The 24,078-nt window shown below is 36.8% G+C and overlaps 1 protein-coding gene across 2 annotated transcripts in view; it reads right to left on the bottom strand.

Annotated features, from left to right (window-relative positions):
• The window catches only part of fmr1 (FMRP translational regulator 1), a 111,389-nt gene that overhangs the window by 79,751 nt on the left and 7,560 nt on the right, over positions 1-24,078 (bottom strand). For both annotated transcript variants that reach the window (XM_039766263.1, XM_039766264.1), the window contains exon 3: positions 9,096-9,189. In XM_039766263.1, the coding sequence (XP_039622197.1) occupies positions 9,096-9,189 (94 nt within the window). The remainder of the gene's footprint in view (positions 1-9,095; positions 9,190-24,078) is intronic.

The raw sequence follows: 24,078 nt of genomic DNA, 5'->3' as shown, positions 1-24,078 counted from the left end.
ACTGTACAGGATCAGTATTTTACAGTTTTTGGTACAAAAGGTAAACATCAGCTTTCCTCCAAGACCCCCAAAACCAATTGTAACTTCAGGGAAGACCAGCATTCCTGTGATGCAATCAGGATTTTACAGTGGGAATCCTTATAGCCTACCCTTCACCTTTACAGCTGCAACACAATTGGGACTTCATGGCTATGAAGAGGGAAGCAGTACATAGTGTAAGACATGGCACAAAAGGAAGACTGGAGTAAGACCAGGGGTTTTTTGGAGTATTCTGTTATTTTCTTCTGAACAGTTCTGGTTACAAAATCGAACTGTCTGGCCTCAATTCGAAGTACTTACGCATACCATTCCAATGGTGAAGCATGGTGATGACAGCATCATGCTGTGGGATTGTTTCTTGACAATAAGGACCACAGGGATAGTTAGGGTTAAGGGAAAGATGGAGAGCAAAAAAAAAAAAAAAAACAAATCTGTAATGAAAATCTACTTCAGAGTGTTGAGAACTATGTGGTCTCAGCTATCAGTGGTTTCATCAACTACAACCTATATTTTCTTGCCACGAATCTTTCGAAGAATGACATCCATATGTTGTTCAAGAACACACAGGGCAAATGAGTTTGACAAAGATTGCTCTCATTTTCTGATAACACGTCTCCTTGTTTACAATGCTTAATAAAGAAAGGACACATCTTCATCATTTTTTCCCCCCGAGCGGTATGTCTGACTCACATGGACACAAACTGGCATCTTGCATCTGATGATTTTGTCGTTTCCTCTGTTATTACTTGAAGGGGAACACTTTTTCATCTTAATTTATCCTTGTTTATGAGGTGGGTTTTAGATTTGATGTAGTCATTGCAAGTATTTTTTCGTGTCCAGTTTATTGCATGCTGGCGAAACTTGCAGAAAAGTTGTCCAGATTTGTAAAAGTCGCTGTGATATTACTGTGCCCTCAATTTTGCAGTTAAGCTCATGTTTCTTAGTTTTTTCGATGTAATTAGGGTATCTGATACTGTTCGCTTCGACATTTCTGTTTCCTGCAGCTAGCTAATTCACATGCTTTTAACTAGAAAACAAGCACATAAACAAACAGATAGATGCACGACTTAATTTCTATGAAGAATTGTGTTTGTTTCAAAATCAACAAACTAGAAAATAACATCTGAATGATAGAACTACTGATTATTCAATCAATTATTTTTTTCAGAAGTTTTGTAACAGTCACCCCCTTCAGTCTGTGTAAGTTCTACACATTTCTGTTTTTTAAATCTAAAATCCGTTTTTAAGCGTTAATTCCGTGATTCCGTCCGCGTTTTCCACATAACGAAAATCATAGGGCCCTAGAATACTTTATGAATGCAGTGTAAATAAATGTTATGTATTCTATAACATTTCAGTAATTATTTACCATGTTGATCTTTCTGATCATATAATAAGCCGTTATAATAGCAACTGCCAAGAAGAATTCATAACTGATTACAGAATTATGGTATTTGAGGGTTCCAGTAGAGTTCCTCTTTTTCTTGCACAATGTGGCTCAAAAACTAATCAGCACATTGTCATCTCTTAAACAGGCTAAAGTTTCAAGTTTGGTACTTTTCCATCCAGCTATTTTAGCTCTAGGCCACCCTCAAGAAACTGACACACAGACAGACACACACAGATCATCAAGATATCAATGTTTTTGGTATTAGGGGATCCTAAAACATCAAGATCTGTTGAAAACCGGAGATCGAAATTTTTGATGAAGCTAATGCTTTCGCTCTTCTCCAGTAGTTGATAGGTTATGATGGAGGAGGGGACAAAGCAAAAATAATGCTCAATCAATATAATTAAAATCAGAATCCAAACATTTAACAACAGTGCAATGTGAACCATAAAACACTGAGATCATTCAGAATACTTTCATTTAAAACACTTCACTTTCAAAAGCTCTTTAAGGCTGTCTGTATAACATGGCTTTCTAAATGAAGTTATTCTACACGTTACTTTGTCAGTTATTTTAGATTTAATATTGAATAAGCAAATTTTGTATTTAAACATTAAGAAAACAATTGCTAATTAGTAACATTTAATGAAAAGTGGCTTCTGGCTTTTAATACATTTAAATAATGTTTTTGGTATTTTCTTTCTGAGGTACAAGAACAGCTATTTACATGTATGTCTGTAAACGTGTGAAGCAGCAGCTTTATAAATAAAACATATATAATTCATTGCAACTGAACTGAACTGATGTACCAGTATACTCAGGCATTATACACTTAATACTCTGAATATTCCTATCATGAAAAGCCGTCAACTAAAAAGAGTGTCATGCACAGATTTATTTTTCATGGAGGATATAGTACATGACTGTGCACATTAGAACAACTCAAGCTCTATCAGTGAACAATCTAAATACTTTTTTAAAAATTGTGTTAAAAAAAGACAATGACAACTGTATCCATTCATGTATTTTTTTTTTTTACTATTTAGTCACAGTATTTTGCTGTGGCATTATGCAAATTAACACTACAGAGAGGCAACTTTGGCTGCCTCATATATACAAAAAGGCACCTTATTTATTTGTATGCTATGGTTTTACATTTTTAATGTTTCAGTAAATAAAGTGAAAACAAAATAGTGCTATTGCATACAATTGTAATGAAGGGTAAATTGGAGTAAGTGGTAGTCAAACATGACCAAGTCTGCAGAAGAGGGTGGGTGCAGTAATAATAATAATAATGTAATACTAGTAGTAGTAATACAAATAATAGTTATGCTGCTATAGAATCACATCTCATTATTCAAAACCGTAATGATACAGCGTTGCACTGCGAGATTGCAAAGTAATTCCCAATACATCATTAATCATCTTGATTTCTAACTTTATACCACTTGCTGCTTCAAAAACTATTATTTATTATGAAAAATTACATGTTGAAATCAACTTGTTTAAAAATACAATACATAACAAACAAAGTTCCAACTCTTATGTGACAATGTGTCAGGATATTTTTTGGCATTGTAGAGAGTCTACAAAAAAAAAAAAAAAAAAGAGAAATGTGATTGTGTTGCTTGTTTTTAATTAACAAGTAAGGTCACTATGGTCTAAATCAGTGCCCCTATTACTAGTGTTTTTGTACTGCATCTTTTTCCCTGATTCTCCCTGACACTTTACCTGTGATTTTGTGATACATTGTTAATTAAAAAAGTAACATTTGGCTCTGTTTTAACACCTTATTCTATCATCTATCGTATATTTTTAATTTGTAGTGTATTCTGATATACTTTACATCTAGTACATTAACAAATGAAATGTATTCCAGTGTCTGCACTGGGGCAGGAGTGACATCACATTCAGAGGACACTCCTACCTGTGTCCATTACTCCTTTACTCTAAATTTAAAAGGGGTTGCTTGATTGTCAGTCACATTTATCAGGTCAGCACAAGGAACTGCTATTCATTTCTCACCACACCGTGTATGTCATTTGATCAATTCTGGCAACTTGAATTTACACCTTTTTTAAGCTGCTGTTGTTTTTAATGCCTACTTTATATGTTGTTCTTGAAGTCTGCTGTTCTGAGGCATTACTACATGAATGCACTGTATTTTTTTGTTCTATTAATTATTTTGGTAATGCTATATTGTTTTTTTTGTTTTTTTTTTTTTAAACCTACAATGTTTTGTAATGTACATATTTTGTAACTCATCTGGCTTAATTCAAACATTAAATATGATTGGCACCTTACGTATTTATGGTTTACCAAAATAATACATATATGAGGCAGTACAGTACAGCATTTCCATATAGAAAATGGTAATATGCTGCTCTTACTGACTTTATACTCTCTTATTTTGTCCTTGTTTTGTATTTTGCTTTGATATTACATTTTATTCTATGTTTTACTGTTCAGCACTTTGTGACTTTTATCGGCGATAGGAACTTTATAAATACATTTTTACTTATGTCATTTATACTATACAATGTCATATATCAAAGTTACACCTGATATTTGGATGTTTTTGCTCTGTGATGGGCTGCCACCCTGTCCTGTGTTTGAGTTAAATGCCACCAGAATGTTCTTCTAGGCTATGCATTCAAAAATAACATATGCAGGTTCAAGAAGCTGACAGATGAATAGAAGATTAAAGCCATCAGGTCTATGCAATTTATCAAAAGGTGGAATCAGTACAAAGAACAGATGTATTATCCAGTATACAGTAATGCTGCTTACATTATATAGCGAATTGGCCCACACACTCGTCCACACAGCAGCAACAGTAATTTACAAGTCTCAAACAATTATCCAGGACTTTGTCATTTTTCCAAAACCAAATATGCAAATACCTTGGACATGTGTTGGGTTAAATCCACTCACTAGCACAAACACTCATACTAGTACAATAATTACCATACACTGCACCAATTTTAAGTTGCCAATCATCCCAATCAACACATCTTTGGGATACTTCTGCACATCTTAGGTTTCTGGGTTCTAAACTGAACATGGACATACACGGTCATATCAAGAAATGTGCCGGCTTAATCTGACAGGTGACTTTAAAATGATTTCTTATGAATGCTTGAGTGTGTCTAGTAATAAGCTGGCCTCCCGTCTAGCACTGACTTCTGACTGTCAGCCTAGGCTGCTGTATCTCAAACTGACTGGATTATGTGGGCTAATAAAATTAGGGTTAGGATGGCCTTTTGTTAGTGTTGGATCAGTGCTAAAATTCTGCCTTCGGTATTGATACAAGCTTTCAGAGAACATTCCCCTGCTGTCACAGAATGGCCTTCCTTCTCTGCTGCAAAATTGCATTCTGCAAATCAATACAACAAGTGGGGGTTTCTCCTTGGAGTCTTTTGCACATTTGTATTATACAATATATATGTTCAAAAACCATGATGAATTGAGTTATATGTAATACACATACTTCGTTGGAAGGGGGGTTTGGAGGAAGCTGGACTGATAAATGACTCAGCATGAGGTGCTTGAAAACAAAATTTACATCTGGAACTGAATTTAAACTAAATGCCAGTACTATACTGCTTTAAAACCTGGGTTTGCTGATACTTTTTCCAATATCTGTATACTGCAAAACCCTACTTTGTATGAAGTTTGATTTAAAAAAGACTGGGTCTGTTACAACTACAAACACTTGTAAAGATTAGGGGTGACATATCAGACAAAGATTAAAGATTAAATATTTGTTTTAAAAATAAGTACATATTTGAATATACTTAAATCATAAAAAAATTGCTTGTGTTACTTTTCTTATATTTACACTATTATTACTTAATATGTTCACTTTTCCTCATGACGAGTTTGGAAAGCACTAAGTGTTTATGAATCACTGTTGCCTAAAATCCATGAAAAATTTCCATAAACGTGACACTTGAAAACACTGCCATTCACAAAAACTGGATTCTATGTGTGCACAAACTGACATGATAATACAGGTGCCGGTCATATAATTAGAATATAATGACAAAGTTGATTTATTTTAGTAACTCCATTCAAAAAGTGAAACTTGTATATTAGATTAATTCATTACACACAGACTGCTGTATTTCAAATATTTATTTCTTTTAATTTTGACGATAACTGACAACTAATGAAAGTCCCAAATTCAGTATCTCGGAAAATTAGAATATCAATTAAGACCAATGCAAAAAAAGGATTTTTAGAAATGTTGTCCAGCTAAAAGGTATGAACATGAAAAGTATGAGCATGTACAGCACTCAATATTTAGTTGGGGCTCCTTTGGCCTGGATTACTGCAGCAATGCGGCGTGGCATGGAGTCGATCAGTCTGTGGCACTGCTCAGGTGTTATGAGAGCCCATGTTGCTCTGATAGAGGCCTTCATCTCTTCTGAATTGTTGGGTCTGGCGTAGTGCATCTTCCTCTTCACAATACCCCATAGACTTTCTATGGGGTTAAGGTCAGGCAAGTTTGCTGGCCAATCAAGAACAGGGATACCATGGTCCTTATACCAGGTACTGGTAGTTTTGGCACTTTGTGCAGGTGCCAGGTCCTGTTGGAAAATAAAATCTCCATCTCCATAAAGATGGTCAGCAGCAGGAAGCATGAAGTGCTCTAAAACTTCCTGGTAGATAGCTGCGTTGACCTTGAACCTCAGAAAACACAATGGTCCAACACCAGCAGATGACATGGCACCCCAAACCATCACTGACTGTGGAAACTTCACCCTGGACCTCAAGCAACAAGGGAATGCAAAATTTACTTTCATCAGAGAACATAACTTTGGACCACTCAGCAGCAGTTTTGTCTATAGCCCAGGCGAGACGCTTCTGATGCTGTCTCTTGTTCAAGAGTGGCTTGCATACGTCTGTGTGTGGTGGTTCTTGAAGCACTGACTCCAGCTGCAGTCCACTCTTTGTGAATCTCCCCCACAGTTTTGAATGGGTTTTGTTTCACAATTCTCTCCAGGGTGCGGTTATCCCTATTGCTCGTACACTTTTTTCTACCACATATTGTTCTTCATTTTGCCTCTCTATTAATGTGCTTGGACACAGAGCTCTGAGAACAGCCAGACTCTTTAGCAATGACCTTTTGTGTCTTACCCTCCTTGTGCAAGGTGTCAATGGTCATCTTTTGGACAACTATCAAATCAGCAGTCTTCCCCATGATTGTGTAGCCTACAGAACTAGACTGAGAGACCATTTAAAGGCTTTTGCAGGTGTTTTAAGTTAATTAGCTGATTAGAGTGTGGCACCAGGTGTCTTCAATATTGAACCTTTTCACAATATTCTAATTTTCCAAGATACTGAATTTGGGACTTTCATTAGTTGTCAGTTATAATCATCAAAATTAAAAGAAATAAACATTTGAAATACATCAGTCTGTATTTAATGAATGAATCTAATATACAAGTTTCACTTTTTGAATGGAATTACTGAAATAAATCAACTTTGTCATGATATTCTAATTTTATGACCGGCACCTGTACATATACAAAACCCAAAAATCACTAAAGAACAGGATAATACTGTTTTTGCAATCTATGCTTAGTTCTCCTGGAGGTCAGAAAAGGTGGTGTAACTGCCAATCTTTCTGTGATTTCGCTGTGAGACTGTACATATTCCACAAATGAAACAATACATTTTATGTTGCATTTTACTGGTCTTTCACTATGTTCTACACATTATAATTACCAATTTTGTGGACAGCTTTGTAGTATTCCAGAAAATTCTGTAAAAATTTGTTTGAGAGTCTATTGGGAAGCCATATACAGCAAAATTCAAAGCAAAGAAAAACAAAAAACATGACTTGATGCTTCACAAGGTGGAATGCCAGTTCAGTACTTTGGGTGGTAGCAGTCAGTCAAAAAATGACATACCAAGAATAAACTAAACTGAGTTTCTTCGTTTTATCCCTGAATACATTTTTTTTTAATTATAACTCATTTTAAGAAAACGGTGTCAATTCAGCAGCATGTTCACAATGCATATGAAATGGCTTGTTAGCTAGGGTAGTAAGCTAATGAGCAATGCTGACACTGAAAATACTCTTTAAAATGGAAATTTTAAAGTCATTAGAATAATAAAAGGAAAATCAGAAATATGATAGTTATTTTCCATTGTTATTAGTATTAAAGGAAACTAGTTTTTACTTGCTGCAATGAACGCTTAACAATTCTGACATAAAGCAGCAGTAAGCCAGGAATCTCCATGTCAGGAGTGAATGGAGACAGGAGCAGAGCGATAAGAGGTAAGAGCAAGGAATCAGTCCTGAAATGTATTGTGAAGAAGAGTAGATATAAAAAGCTCATGTCTGTCCATTTTGATAATAATTAAACCAGCTAATTCAATAGTACGAAAAGATTGATCTTTAAAGTGATGTACAAAATAATGATCTGTAAAATAAAGCAATAAGACATAGTATGTCTAGAGCAACACAATGCTTAAATTCATGTGAGGTAAAGGCAATGACTATTCAAATGTAAGTTTTCGCCTTTTAGCAAGACATTAACAGAATACAGTCAAGTTCAATTTATATAGTGATACAGTAATCCCTCGCTATATCGCGCTTCGACTTTCGCTGCTTCACTCTATCGCGGATTTTAAATGTAAGCATATCTAAATATATATCACGGATTTTTCAGCTGGTTCGCGGCTTTCTGTGGACAATGGGTCTTTTAATTTATGGTACATGCTTCCTCAGTTTGTTTGTCCAGTTGGATTTCATACAAGGGACGCTACTGGCGGATGGCTTAGAAGCTACCCAATCAGAGCATGTATTACATATTAACTAAAACTCCTAAATGATATAAGATATGCTTCCCGCACAGTGCTTGATTGTTTGCTTCTCTCTATCTCTCTCTCTGCCTGACAGAGTGGGTGTGAGCAGAGAGGCTGTTTGCCTCCTGCTCCTCTACAAAATACAGCTTTATCGCGGTGCTTCTGCATACTTGAAAGCACGTATTGATTTTTTGATTGTTTGCTGTTCTTAGCGAGCGCTCTCTCTGACATTCTTTGCTCCTGACGGCACTCATTTGAAGAGAAGATATATTTGCATTCTTTTAATTGTGAGAAAGAACTGCCATCTCAGTCTTGTCATGGAACATAGTTTAAACTTTTGACTAAAGGGTGTTGTTTCATGTCTAGAGGGCTCTAATAATGTTAACAGTGTGGGAGAGTTTATAAGGGCTTAAAATATATAAAAATAACCATACAAACATATGGTTTCTACTTCGCGGATTTTCACCTATCGTGGGGGGGTCTGGAACGCAACACCCGTGATCAAGGAGGGATTACTGTATTCGATCTAAAAAAACTTTTACCACAGATGTGAATGCTTCCTAGTATGTTGATTTGGACCAAAATGACAAGGAAGTAAAACAAACTAACCCATGCATAGTTGTACATAAGTAAGCAGCCCTGAATAGCACATTGCTTATTTTTTAAAGTAAATGAATCTTGCAAAAACAAACTATTATACCCTATGTATGAAACAAGAATATATGTGGTTGTATTGCATACTCAAAAATCATATCCCAGTATACCAAATACAAAAATTGCTGTACTTCAAATATAAATCTCTGAATACAGCTTTCTAAAAAGCTGTACATTTATTTATTCCACATACCTCAACTTCATCACTTTCATTAATGTCTTTCTGAAATCCTGCAGGTGGTGGAAACCGAACATCATGGAAAGGTATTTGTCTCTCTGGCTGCCAACTACAAAGAAACAATGTACAAACAAAACAAATTTAGCACACAAAATCTATTTTTCATATTTGAATACAATTATTTTGGGGGGAAAAAAAAAAATCAGGGTAAAAAATTGATATGATGAATGACAACTTTACATTTGTTACAGAGGTACAATATCTGTGTGTGCTACATTTATATTGTATTAACTGCAATGTTCAAAAGCTTTTCCTCAGGCTTACCAATTATTATTTAAACTAAGGCATAGGAGATAAGGCGCAAGGTGAAGAGAAAGGTGGCGAAGGATAAAGAAAAGGCGTATGATGAGTTGTATGAGAGGTTGGACACTAAGGAGGGAGAAAATGACCTGTACCAACTGGCTAGACAGAGGGACAGAGCTGGGAAAGATGTGCAGCATGTTAGGGTGATAAAGGATAAAGATGGGGAGAGTGTGTTGAGCAGATGGAAAGAGTACTTTGAGAGGCTGATGAATGAAGAGAACGAGAGAGAGAGAAGAGGTTGGATGATGTGGAGATGGTGAATCAGGAAGTGCAACAGATTAGTAAAGAGGAAGTAAGGACAGCTTTGTAGAGGATGAAATACGGAAAGGACGTTGGTCTAGATGACATACCTATGGAAGTATGGAGGTGTTGGAGTTTTTAACCAGATTGTTTAATGGAATCTTGGAAAGCGAGAGGATGCCTGAGGAATGGAGAAGAAGTGTACTGGTGCCAATATTTAAGAATAAGAGGGATGTGCAGGACTGCAGTAACTACAAGGGAATAAAATTGATGAGCCACAGCTTGAAGTTATGGGAAAGACCTGGAGAAAGCATATGACAGGGTGCCTCAAGAAGAGCTGTGGTATTTTATGAGGAAGTCGGGAGTGGCAGAGAAGTGCGTAAGAGTTGTACAGGATATGTACAAGGGAAGTGTGACAGTGGTGAGGTCTGCGGTAGGAGTGACGGATGCACTCAAGTTGGAGGTGGGATTACATCAGGGATCGGCTCTGAGCCATTTCTTATTTGCAATGGTGATGGACAAGTTGACAGACGAGATTAGACAGGAGTGCCCATGGACTATGATGTTTGCTGAGGACACTGTGATCTGTAGCGATAGTAGGGAGCAGATTGAGGAGACCCTGGTGAGGTAGTGATATGATCTAGAGAGAAGATGAATGGAGGTCAGCAGGAACAAGACAGAATACATGTGTGTGAATGAGAGGGAGGTCAGTGGAATGGTGAGGATGCAGGGAGTAGAGTTGGCGAAGGTGGATGAGTTTAAATACTTGGGATGAACAGTACTGAGTAATAGGGATTGTGGAAGAGAGGTGAAAAAGAGAGTGCAGGAAGGGTGGAATGGGTGGAGAAGAGTGTCAGGAGTAATTTGTGACAGACGGGTATCAGCAAGAGTGAAAGGGAAGATCTACAGGATGGTAGTGAGACCAACTATGTTATATGGGTTGGAGATGGTGGCACTGACCAGAAAGCAGGAGACAGAGCTGGAGATGGCAGAGTTAAAGATGCTAATATTTGCATTGGGTGTGATGAGGAAGGATAGGATTAGAAATGAGTACTTTAGAAGGTCAGCTCAAGTTGGACGGTTGGGAGACAAAGTCAGAGAGGCAAGATTGCATTGGTTTGGACATTGCAGAGGAGAGATGATGGGTATATTGGGATAAAGATGCCAAGGATAGAGCTGCCAGGGAAGAGGAAAAGAGGAAGGCCTAAGTGAAGGTTTATGGATGTGGCGAGAGAGGACATGCAAGTGATGGGTGTAACAGAACAAGATGCAGAGGACAGAAAGATATGGAAGAAGATTATCCGCTGTGGAAACCCCTAACTGGAGCAGCAGAAAGAAGAAGATGATCAGTGAATTGATTACAGCTATTTGCTACTAAATTATGTAGACCACAGTGATAAAGGCAAAGAAACATAAAGGTAATCAGCATGCATAACATGAGAGATATAACTAATACATACATATAACACAAAACATGTTTTCCTATAATTTTGGCTTTTGGTATTTTTTTGCTTGTTTCTTGGTGCTGCAAGTTCTTATTGCATCTTAAAAACTTAAAATTTCTAAAACTGGTTTGCTCAAGTGTTTCTTAAACTGATTAATTTATAACAGTCACTGGTAGACCATTAAAATCATACTAATTACTTTTTTGGGGCCTCATATTCATTTGCAACTCAGAGCAAAATGTATCAAATTACTGCATAGCAAAAACAGCTACTCTACTGTCAGCTACTTAAATAGAACCAAGCCATGTCACCGCTATAATTTAACTGCCATCTATTAATGTCAGCTATGAAATTATACACTCCTGGGCTAATTATGTCTGTAAAGAAGCCACTTTATATATATATATATATATAAAAAAAAAAGATACCCGAGAGAAAATACTCTTGCACTGGCCGATGTTCAATATAAGTGAAATGTTGGCTTTTCTTATTAAAAGAAGTAAACAATGGTCAGATAAAACCAAAAACTTTTGAGTATACTGTAGATTTTTCATCCTGCCATATTTTTAATAAATAAACATAAGTGTTCGTTAAAACATTACTGCAAATTTACAACAAAAAAAAGGTCATGATACTGCATTATTGTGGTGATCAGATATTTACATGATGCTTTGCCAGTAAACCGACTCCTTCATTGAAACTGGGGGAAAAAAAAATTACATGTTTAATTTTGAAGTGTTGGTTTAATTGTTTAATTCTGAACACATAAGCTAAACAGTGAGTTTTGTTAAATTTATTGAAAACTGTTTAAAAAAGTGGTGTGTGTATTGATTACACACCCAGATCCAAAAGTGCTAAGTGTTTGATTTCTATTTATTACTATTTGTTTTAAATGTATTTTATATATGTTGTATAAACACCTATATTTTGTTTAAAATATCTATAAGTTGTTCATTTAAAAAAAAAATGTGAAAATTTTATACAAATCTGTTTATTTGGTGAAATGTTCAATTTCATACACTTTTGTGTGTTTCATTTCAAATTAAACTTTGTTTACAATCCAATTAATCAACTGATTGACAAAATAACTGGCAGCTTAACTGATTAGCAAAATCATCATTAGTTGAAGCTCTAAATTGATAAACAATTATGATGTTGAACAATTATATAACAATGTATTTAATGTATGTTGACCTGTATTGTTCTATTTCAAATCTATACTAATAAAAGGCAAAGCCCTCACTCACTCATCGCTAATTCTCCAACCTCCCGTTTAGGTAGAAGGCTGAAATTTGGCAGGCTTATTCCTTACAGCTTACTTACAAAAGTTAAGCAGGTTTCATTTCGAAATTCTACACGAAACGGTCATAACGGTTGACAATGTTCGCCATGTTGAACTTTCTTATTTATGGCCCCATCTTCACGAAATTTGGTAGGTGGCTTCCCTGCGCTAACCAAAACTGATGTACGTACTTATTTCAGTGGTATGATGCCACTGTCGGCCGCCATATTGAAGTTTCCAATGTCACTAATTCTCCAACTTCCCATGTAGTAAAAGGCTGAAATTTGGCAGGCTCATTCCTTACAGCTTACTAACAAAAGTTAAGCAGGTTTCATTTCGAAATTCTACGCGTAACGGTCGACAACGTTCACCATGTTGAACTTTCTTATTTATGGCCCCATCATCACAAAATTAGGTAGGCGGCTTTCCCTGCGCTAACCGAAACCAATGTACGTACTTATTTCGGTGGTATGATGCCACTGTTGGCCGCCATATTGAACTTTTCAACGGTCTGTTACTTATGGGCTCATGTTCAAGAAATTTGGTACGCGGGTTCCCAACGCTAACTGATTCCTACTTACGTACATATATACCTCCATAGCCTGCAGCTCGGTCACCATGTGAGGCGGCGTTGGGTCCGCCATCCCAACGCCTCCCACGTTGTTGGCTGCCTGCCTATATAAGGCCGTCCGTTGCTCCTGTCTCTACATTCCCTTCCTTGCTGCGCCACGGGATTCACGTCTCCCTGCTGATAACTACAGCATTTTAATTTAATCCACGGCTTCTCCGCTGTTTTATTGTTCATTTATTATGATTATAGTTATTGTGTAGGTATTTTAGACTTACTTTACATTGTTCAGGTACCCATTTCCTTTATCATTCCAACCGTACCCCCATTAACATGTCTATCGAGGTGATCACCATCGATCAAAGAACTGTCACTTACCGAGTGGTTTCCATGCCCGGAGATGGCACCTGCCTTTAACATTCTCTTTGTTACATATTGCACGGCCATATCAGGCTCACTCTTGATATCCGGAGGAACATTGTGTCTTACGTATTAAATGATTGGACAGGTTCAAGGTGTGGACTGATGACGGTACAGGAGATAATTATACCACACAGGAACACTATAAGAGTGAAATGCTTAAGCCCTTCACCTATGGATCTGCATTCGAGTTGATGGCTGCCGCCGAATTGTTCGGTTGTCACTTTCAAGTGTACCGAAATGGCCAAATATTTTACACCTTTCGACAACCGCCAATGCCTCTCAAACATCTTAAATTGACAGGTGATGATTTCAGTAGTGGAAACTTTGATGTTTATGAATGTTTAAACTCTCAAAAGCTGGATGTGAAGTTATCGATGAAACCGGTTGTATACTTACAACGCTTGACAGATGCCGAATGTCTCTTCAACACAAGTCCTACAAATACTGTTGTAATTGAAACAAACCATGAAACTCAAACCGATTATGACAGCAGCAATCCAAGCTGTGAGATTTGAAACAAGATTACCTTTCACATGGCCAACTGTACATTGCATGCTCAAGAGTAAGCTAGGCACACAGCTTGGTCATATTACAACCGGAGGGACAAACTCACAATGTGGTATACAAAAAGATCCATAACAAAAAATTATTGGTATATTTTCCCTCAGTTTAAAAAGGTTTAATTTTCTTCTTAATAAAAATTAAGTCAGTACTTCGCCGCTGCGAAGTGCGGGTATTTTGCTAGTACTACATAAAATAAATATTTACATTGTCTTTTGCTATGACATTGAAGGAAGCATATTTGATTTAGTAACACTCTATACTTCAGTCCAAATATAAAATATGGATTCCATAAGTTTTAATGGCTTATTAGTACTTTGAGGATCCTATGCAATTTGTTTTATTTTTTCACAGATTCAGTTTTATTTTTTGATTTTTACCATTTTTCCTTGATTCGAATATTTGGGTTTTTATGTTTTTCTTTTTTGTTTTTACTGTAAGAAAGTAGTAACAGCTACAACAAAACGAACAATAATGAAATGTCACTTTACATTCCTTTTAATGAAACAGCACACTAGCACAACTGAACCTTACTTTGAAGTTCCATTTATCAGGTAGGAACACACATCGTCCATGATGCTGTATGCTGAGACTGCAGTAAGACAGCGAGAGTTCCCTCGAGAATTACAAGAGCTGTTACTAGTTTAATGCATCCTTCTGAGATGAAAGTTAACTTCACTTTTAGGATCTAGAATATTTATTACAGCCTGAGTTGATGTGTTCTCATCCAGAAAGAACTCTTTGTAGTGGTGAATATGGTCAGTATGGTACCCTACTGATCTGAACCAGGAGGTATGCCTTGGTAAGCACAATCTCTTTCAGTGACTAGAAGGTTGCACATCTCCTTTTCGTGGCAGGCTTCTTGAAGAAGGCAAATTTTACCCACATCACTAGTGATGTAGTCTCACTGAAGTATTTATAGTGCTGCCAGGTTTCTGCCACCAAACTGTTGACATGATACAAGCAGGTTGTATGTACACCAATAGCCTTAACACCTTTTAAAACTTCCTGGTATGCTTTTAGACAGTGTGATGGATTGTCTGCAACCACTGCTAAAATGCCATTAAGATTCAGCTGGTTGTTGTGAAGGGACTAGTGCTTCCTGTGAAAAGGTGGAAAAGTTGCAGCTCTCCATAAAGATAACATCTGCCAAAAGGTACTGGAATTCAGTACCTGTATTTGTAATTATGTAAATTATTTCTAATCTATACTAATAAAAGGCAAAGCCTTCACTCACTCACTCACTACTAATTCTCCAACTTCCCGTGTAGGTAGAAGGCTGAAATTTGGCAGGTTCATTCCTTACAGCTTCCTTACAAAAGTTGGGCAGGTTTCATTTCGAAATTCTACGCGTAATGGTCATAACTGGAAGCTGTTTTTCTCCATTTACTGTAATGGAGATGAGCTTGAACGCCGTGGGGGCGGAGTTTCGTGTGACATCATCACACCTCCCACGTAATCACACAGTACATAGAAAACCAGGAAGACCTCCAAAAAGCGCTGAAGAAAACATGCATTATATAATTGAGAAGGCAGTGAAACAATAAGAAGCGAGCGAGTGACATATACAACCATATTCATGAGTTCTGCTACTTCAGAAACAAAGCACGATGTAAACCTACACTTTAAATTAAGTTCATAGACAGGCTGCCGCTGGCGTTTGTAATTTAGTGCCTGCCCATATAAGGCCGTCCGTCAGCGCAATCCAATAGCAAACTCCCACTAAATATTCACGGGTGAAGGACTGTGCTTATGGAGAGGAAGATGAGATGGTCAGGGTGGTGTTTGACACAAACTCAGCTAAACTGCGAGAGAAAGTTTTAAGTGCCAGGACTAAGGTAACATTAAATACAGCCATGGACATAGCACGAGATGGCACCAGCACAGCTGGGAACCTTCGATGCATGTACACCGAGCGGCTCACGTGAACTGACGCAGTGCACAGATAAAAGCAACAGTTCCAAAGAGCGCTGAACAAAACCAATTACACAATTGAAAAGGCAGCAAAAATATGAAGCGCCTGATACATACAAGCATATTCATAAATCCAGCTACTGCGGAAACAAAGCACACGTGGAAAAGTCAATGTCCCGCTAAAGGAAGACAGTGTAAAAAACCCGTGCATGCAGTGTGTCAGGTCTCAGATAAAGAAGAAGACGAGCTGTTTATTGATGCAGTAAGAAACGAATCGATGAATGAAACCTGTCATCTTTACAACGATTGACAAACACGGAATGTAACTTGAACACAACACATCCTACAAATACGAACCTGATTGAAAGAAATAATGATAATCAAATCCTTGATGACAGCAACACTCAGTAACACTCACAAAACAAATACTGTATATTGACAGTCATGTTACGTTATTTTTAAAATGTTCCCTTTTCTTTTCTAGCTTTTTAACACACTACTTCTCTGCGATACGCTGGTATATATATATATATATATATATATATATATATATATATATATCCCGATCTACATACTCAATAATGGATACTTTATTCGCCATCAATGATTGTTTTGGTAAAGCCATACTCAGTGTATTCATTAGATGAACGGTAAAAAGTAAGAGCGAGGGAGGATGACTTATTGAGGCATGCAGGCTGTAGTGCGCCAACTCTATCTGAATTGCGATCACATTTGAAAAATATATCTTTTCAAGTTCTATTTAGTCCATATGTGTCAAACTCAAGGGCGGGCCACATCCGCCCGCGTAATTATATCCGCCCGAGATCATTTTATATACTGTATTATTGTTATTAATGGCCCGGTATATGAAGCGCTGGTAACACAATAAACTACAGATCCCATAATGCAGCGCTTCAGCTGCCTTGCCAACACTTACCACGTTAATCAAGTCTAGCTTATGATGCTGCAAGTTATTGCGAAGCTAGCTCACACGATGCTGAAGAGAAAAGTTGATTCTGAAAATAGAGCCTTTAAAACCGATGGGAGGCTGAGTATATGTTTACTGAACCCGTGTGTCTCATTTGTGGAGCTAATGTGGCTGTAATTACAGAATTTAATCTAAGACGGCACTATGAGACAAAACATCAGGGTAACCTGAATGCAATGCAGAAGATACAGAAAGCAGAAGAATTAAATAAGAATCTGACACTTCAGCGGACGCTTTACCGTGCACAATCACAAAGTGATTTCAAGTGAAGCTGCTTTTATGGGAGACACAAATGCACCAGTGCAACTTGCCCCACTTTCCCTGTTGCCAAGTAATGTTAAACCAAGTCGTCACTACGGTGTTCCCAAATCGCACTTTGCTGATAAACTGAGCGCACTGAGTTTGCACGGCGCTTTGGTGACTTTGAAGAACAAAAAAAGTCCGTCTACATGGCTCGAACCTTGTGCATGTTTGGTAGCACATATCTGTGTGAGAAGCTCTTCTCAGTGATAAAGACTAACAAAACAGCACACAGGAGTCGCCTCACTGATGAGCACCTGCAATCCATCCTGAGAATCTCCACAACACAGAACCTCACACCAAACATAAACGAACCTGTTGCCAAAAAAAGATGCCAGGCGTCCAGCTCTAAAATGACATATGAGCAAAGACAACTGAATGATTTGATTTGTTATTGCTGAAAGGAACACATTTTATTTATATTTCCAGGTTTTGTTATGCAGCATGTTCATATTTGAATTTGTATAATTTTGACAGGATATATTTTTATGGAGAGCAAAATTTAAAATCTAAGTTTATTTTTATATAAAATTACATAAGAGTAAAGAAATTTGAATGTTTGTTCTTTTAACGCTTACTTTATTTCTAACTTGTATAATTTAGACAGGATATATTTTTATGGAGAGCAAAATATTATAAGTTGTTTAAGGTTTGAGTTGATTTATTCAGGAATAATATTCCTGTCTGTTTTACCATTCCTACCAAAGATATTTCTGTCGACTAAATAAAAATTCCTTCTATTTAAAATTTAAATAGAACTTGAACAAATACTATAGTTCATAATATCCACGCAGACTTGCACGTAAGAGCGGAGTTATCCGTTTTAACAAGCAGCGTATTGCACTGATACGAAATAGCTGTGTGTGTGTGTATGTATATATATATATATATATATATATATGTGTGTGTGTGTATATATGTGTATATGTATAGATATGTATATATATATATATATATATGTTTGTGTGTGTGTGTAAATATATATATATGACAGCAACACTCATCACTCACAACAGTGACAAAACATTGACAATCATGTTACGTTATTTTCAAAATGTTTCCTTTTCTTTTTCATTGTTTCTTTAACACACTACTTCTCCGCTGCGAAGCGCAGGTATTTTGCTAGTGATTCTTAAACCTTAAATGTTTACAGATTGAAAAGGTGCATCATTACATCTGTAGCTTCACCTACTGCATATCTTAAAATAATTAAATACAAAACAAAAGCTAACTAATCTGGAAGACGCTAAATCTGGGTATTAAACAGAAAAAAGAAAGACCAACCCACTTTTAAAGGCTCATTGCATCCGAGGAGAAGGCTCCTCTTCTGCCCAGGTACGTAGGTGTTGTGTTTATAACAGAAGAGTCATATATGGTTCTTGCATGCCTCGTCACCACAAGGCAAAACATTTATTAAATCCAGAAACAAAATTTTTTATTTTGAAAAGGGAACCCGATAACAACCAGTGCCGTTCACTAATAACATTTTCCTATGGAAAAGACAGTTAATGTTGGTTAAATATGATTTAATTGGTTAAATGATTCACAGTAAATACTTTATGTACAATTAGAACTGCCTACATTAAAAAATTACCACACAACCAAACGTTTACTGACCTATAACTATGTTGAGAACTATGTGGTCTCAGCTATCAGTGGTTTCATCAACTACAACATAAATTTTCTTGCCATGAATCTTTTGAAGAACGGCAACCATATGTTGTTCTAAGACACGGGGCAAATGAGTTTGACAAAGACTTATTTTCTGGCAGCACGGCTCCGTGCTTACAATGCTTAATAAAAAAAGGGCACATCTTCGTCATTTTTTCGAGTGTTATATCTGACTCACATGGCCACAAACTGGCGTCTTGTATCTGACAATTTTATTGTTTCCTCCATTGTTACCTGAAGGGGAACACTTTTTGATATTAATTTCTCCTTGTTCTTGAGATGGGTTTTATATTTGATGTGATCATTGCAAGTATCTTTTCATGTTCAGTATATGGAATGCTGGCAAAACTTGCAGAAGAGTTGTCCAGATTCATAAAAGTATCAGGGATATTGTTGTGCCATCAATTTTGCAGTTAACCTCGTGTTTTAGTTTTTTTTATGTTGTTAGGGTATCTGATACTGCTCACTTTGACATTTCTGTCTCATGCACATAGCTAATTCACATGTCTTTAACGAGAAAACATACAGGAAACATGCACACAAACAGAGGCACAACTGGATTTCTACAAAGAATTGCGTTTGTTTGAAAAGCAACAAACTAGAAAAAATAGTATCTGAATGATAAAACTACAGACAATTCAGTCATTTAAGTTATTAGAAAGTTAGAAAGAAACAGTCACCCTTTTAGTCTCAAAATAACGTACATTTCTGTTTTTAAATCTAAATTTAGTTTTTATGCATTAATTCCGTGATTCCGTCCCGTGTTTTTCACAATTGCAGAACTCATAGGGCTCTACTTTTCCATATTCATAACAATCTGTCTGATGTGTACATCCAAGTCTGTTAAACCTTCTCACAAGGTGGTTTTGTGTTAGTATGTAACTATGTGCCGATTTCCTGACTGTAAGAAGCATATTGCAACTGCAATACCTCTGGGGTACACTACTACAGCACTAAACCCAAAAGTCAGTCTTAACACTGTCAATATGTACTAAGACCAGAACAGCTGACAGTACACTGCAAAAGACCCAAACTGTTGTCTCTCAGTCTGAATAAAAACGTTGGCAGAATAATCTTTAAATGGGCTGGAATGATACCAGCCACAGAATTTATGACAAAACTGTAGCAACCGGTAAATGTGCCTTTTGCAAACTGTACAAAATGCAACTTAGATGCATACTGATAAGCAATGTAGAAAGCAACTCTTCTATATCTACTATGTTAGGAAAAGGCTTTCTTCCTTGAAGGATGACCAATCAAAGAAGGGCTACGTAATAAACATAAGCAAATCACAGTGTGAATAGAGTCTGCATTTTCAAAAAACTGCATTTTCACCTCACCTGCATTACAATGCTTTGGCCATGTTTTCAGAAGTACAATGGGTCACGAACGTCTCAGACCACGTACAAATTGGGTTACGACCAAGAAGTTCGCCAAACTTTTGCATCTGTTCATGACCACACACTCGGGTGACGAACAAACCAGTTTCCCTTCCGGTTTGTACGTGCCGAAGATATCTGCACGTGTTCAGGCTCTCCCAGTGCATTCCCTGTGCAGCGAGTGAACGAGAGAGAGAGCACGAGAAGGCAGTTAAAGAAGGCAGTAAGGCCGAGAAGGCAGTTAAAGAATGCACTGGGCATGTTTATAAAGAGACTGCTTCGAGCATTGTTTTAATCTCGTATTTAATGAAGATTTTTTTTCAATTGGATTTTAACCTCCACTTCACTTCTGTTTTTATGGGATCATTTATTTATTGAAGGATACTGAAAGCACTGCACTTTAATTTGGACTCTGTTTTTGATTGTTGTTTCGTGATTTTAATAAAAGCACTTGGTACTTTTTGCACCATCTGATTGCTCCATTGCAGTGCCTCACTGTCGTGCTCATCGGTAACATTACCGACGGCGATGGGTTTAAGGGCTCCCAGAAGCAAGATAGGAGCATGCAGAGAACCCGCATCTTCACCGACTTTACCTCAAAACTGTAATCTCCTCTCCATCCAGTTCCTCCTCACTTCCTTCATGCCAGAACTTGACTCATGCAAGGTTAGTTTACTTGGTTGTTTATGGTTAGTTTTTGTATAAATTACGGATTTTTCAAATGTTAATTTTTTTCCCTGTGCTTAAAACTCATTAAAAAAGTGTTTAAAGAGAGTGGTTCATAAGGCTATAGCGTGAACTCTTGCAATGTTAGTTTTCTCTGTTCAAGGTTTTCTCAGTGTTATTCAATGTTTTTACATTTAGTTTACTATGACACTGTGCATTCTATGGTATAATTAACTATTTTTGTGCTTAAAAATCTTTTAAAAAAATATATTTACATACAGCTCATACGGTCAGGAACGGATTAATTGTATTTACATACAATCCTATGGGGGAAATTACTTTGGGTCACAGTTTTGGAACGAATTACGGTCGTGACCCAAGGTTCCACTGTATACAGCTCTGGAAACTATTTTCAAACGTCTTCATTTTCAGGGGTTGAAAATGCCATGGAACCATGGACTAAATGCAAAAACTGAGACTAACGCCTGCATTTTAAAAAACAAAAAATATATTTGTGGCTGAGGCCTTAAAGAGCTATGGAGAGCAATCCAAATGCTAGAGATAAGAACTGGTAATACAGGTTTGCATTACCCAAGGTCTAGAGGCTGGCATCATCAATAAAGAAATAGAAAATATGGTCAAGATTTAGATTCTGAAAAAAAGCAAACCAAGCATTGAAGCTTAATGAATAATGAAGGAGAGAGGTGAAGAGGAGATCTTATTTTATTGTATGTGTGAAGAAAGGAAGGATCTCATCCATGGCATAAAGTTTCAATATTTCTTAAACAGCTATAGTAGAAAGTATAGTAGTGTATCTATCTATCTATTAAAATAAACAATCTCAAAAATTAAATAAGTATGTCTAATTGTAATAGTCATCATATGATACACATTTATGATTGTGCTGTGAAGTCGGCACTGGAATATTCAATGGATAATAATCGAGAACAGTAATAAATTCGGTCTGGTTTAATCACATTACCACGAAATACAAAGAAGTGGCAGTAGCGCCAACCAATTAACTTTCTTTTTATGTTTGCAAAGTAAAAACCCTTTAGGTATCTAACCAATATCCCACTCTTCACACACTGATAGCAACACCGCAGGAGAAATACTAGCACAGGCTTCCAGTATAAGTAGTTTCAGGTGCTGCACATCTCGTATCTTCACAGCATAGACAATTGCCTTCAGATGACCCCAAAGATAAAAGTCTAAGAGGGTCAGATCGGGAGACCTTGGGGGCCATTCAACTGGCCCACGACAGCCAATCCACTTTCCAGGAAACTGTTCATCTAGGAAGGCTCGGACCTGACACCCATAATGTGGTGGTGCACCATCTTGCTGGAAAAACTCGGGGAACATGCCAGCTTCAGTGCATAAAGAGGGAAACACATCATCATGTAGCAATTTCGCATATCCAGTGGCCTTGAGGTTTCCATTGATGAAGAATGGCCCCACTATCTTTGTACCCCATATACCACACCATACCATCAATTTTTTTGTTCCAACAGTCTTGGAGGGATCTATCCAATGTGGGTTAGTGTCAGACCAATAGCGGTGGTTTTGTTTGTTAACTTCACCATTCACATAAAAGTTTGCCTCATCACTGAACAAAATCTTCTGCGTAAACCGAGGGTCCTGTTCCAATTTTTCTTTTGTCCATTCTGCAAATTCAGTGCGCCGATCTGGGTCATCCTCGTTGAGATGCTGCAGTAGCTGGAGTTTGTAAGGGTGCCATTTGTGAGTAGCTAATATCCGCCGAAGGGATGTTCGACTAATGCCTCTCTCCAGTGACATGCGGGGAGTGCTACGCGGTGGGCTCTTGCTGAATGAAGCTAGGACAGCCACTGATGTTTCTTCATTAGTGACAGTTTTCATGCGTCCACATTTTGGCAAATCCAACACTGAACCAGTTTCACGAAACTTAGCAAGCAGTTTGCTAACTGCAGCATGGGAGATGGGTGGTCTCGTAGGGTGTCTTGCATTGAAATCAGCTGCAATGACCTGGTTACTGCGTTCACCAGACATCAACACAATTTCTATCCGCTCCTCATGTGTTAACCTCTGCGACATGTCAACGGCTGTAAACAAAGAGTAACTTGTAAATAACTCATGAAAGAATAAAGTTACATTAAAACCAAGCACACCATTGTTTTTCTTCTGAAATTCCCAATAAGTTTGATGTGTCACATGACCCTCTTCCTATTGAAAAACACAAAAGGTGGATCCAAAATGGCCGACTTCAAAATAGCCACCATGGTCACCACCCATCTTGAAAGGTTTTCCCCCTCACATATACTAATTTACCACAAACAGGAAGTTAATATCACCAACCATTCCCATTTTATTAAGGTGTATCCATATAAATGGCCCACCCTGTATATATATAACTAGCAAAATACCCGCGCTTCGCAGCGGAGAAGTAGTGTGTTGAAGAAGCAATGAAAAAGAAAAGGAAACATTTTGAAAATAACGTAACATGATTATCAATGTAATTGTTTTGTCACTGTTGTGAGTGATGAGTGTTGCCGTCATATATATATATATATATATATATATATATATATTACACACACACATATATATATATATATATATATATATATATATATATATATATATATATATATATATATATATATATATATATATATACATACATACATACATACATACACACACATATATATAAACATATATATACATATACATACATATCTACATATATACACACACAGCTATTTCAGTATCAGTGCAATACGCTGCTTGTTAAAACGGATAACTCCGCTCTTACGCAAGTCTGCGTGGATATTATGAACTATCGTATTTGTTCAAGTTCTATTTAAATTTTAAATAGAAGGAATTTTTATTTAGTCGACAGAAATATCTTTGGTAGGAATGGTAAAACAGACAGGAATATTATTCGTGAATAAATCAACTCAAACCTTAAATAACTTAAAAGAACAAACATTCAAATTTCTTTACTCTTATGTAAATTTATATAAAAATAAACTTAGATTTTAAATATCCCAAAAGACTTTGCTCTCCATAAAAATATATCCTTTCAAAATTATACAAATTCAAATATGAACATGCTGCATAACAAAACCTGGAAATATAAATAAAATGTGTTCCTTTCAGCAATAACAAATCAAATCATTAAGTTGTCTTTGCTCATATGTCATTTTAGAGCTGGAC

Source organism: Polypterus senegalus, chromosome 10 (genome assembly GCF_016835505.1).
Source record: "Polypterus senegalus isolate Bchr_013 chromosome 10, ASM1683550v1, whole genome shotgun sequence".
Classification (NCBI taxonomy): Eukaryota; Metazoa; Chordata; class Cladistia; order Polypteriformes; family Polypteridae; genus Polypterus; species Polypterus senegalus.
Note: the sequence above shows the minus strand (reverse complement) of the source record. Positions and strands in the feature narration are given on the sequence as shown.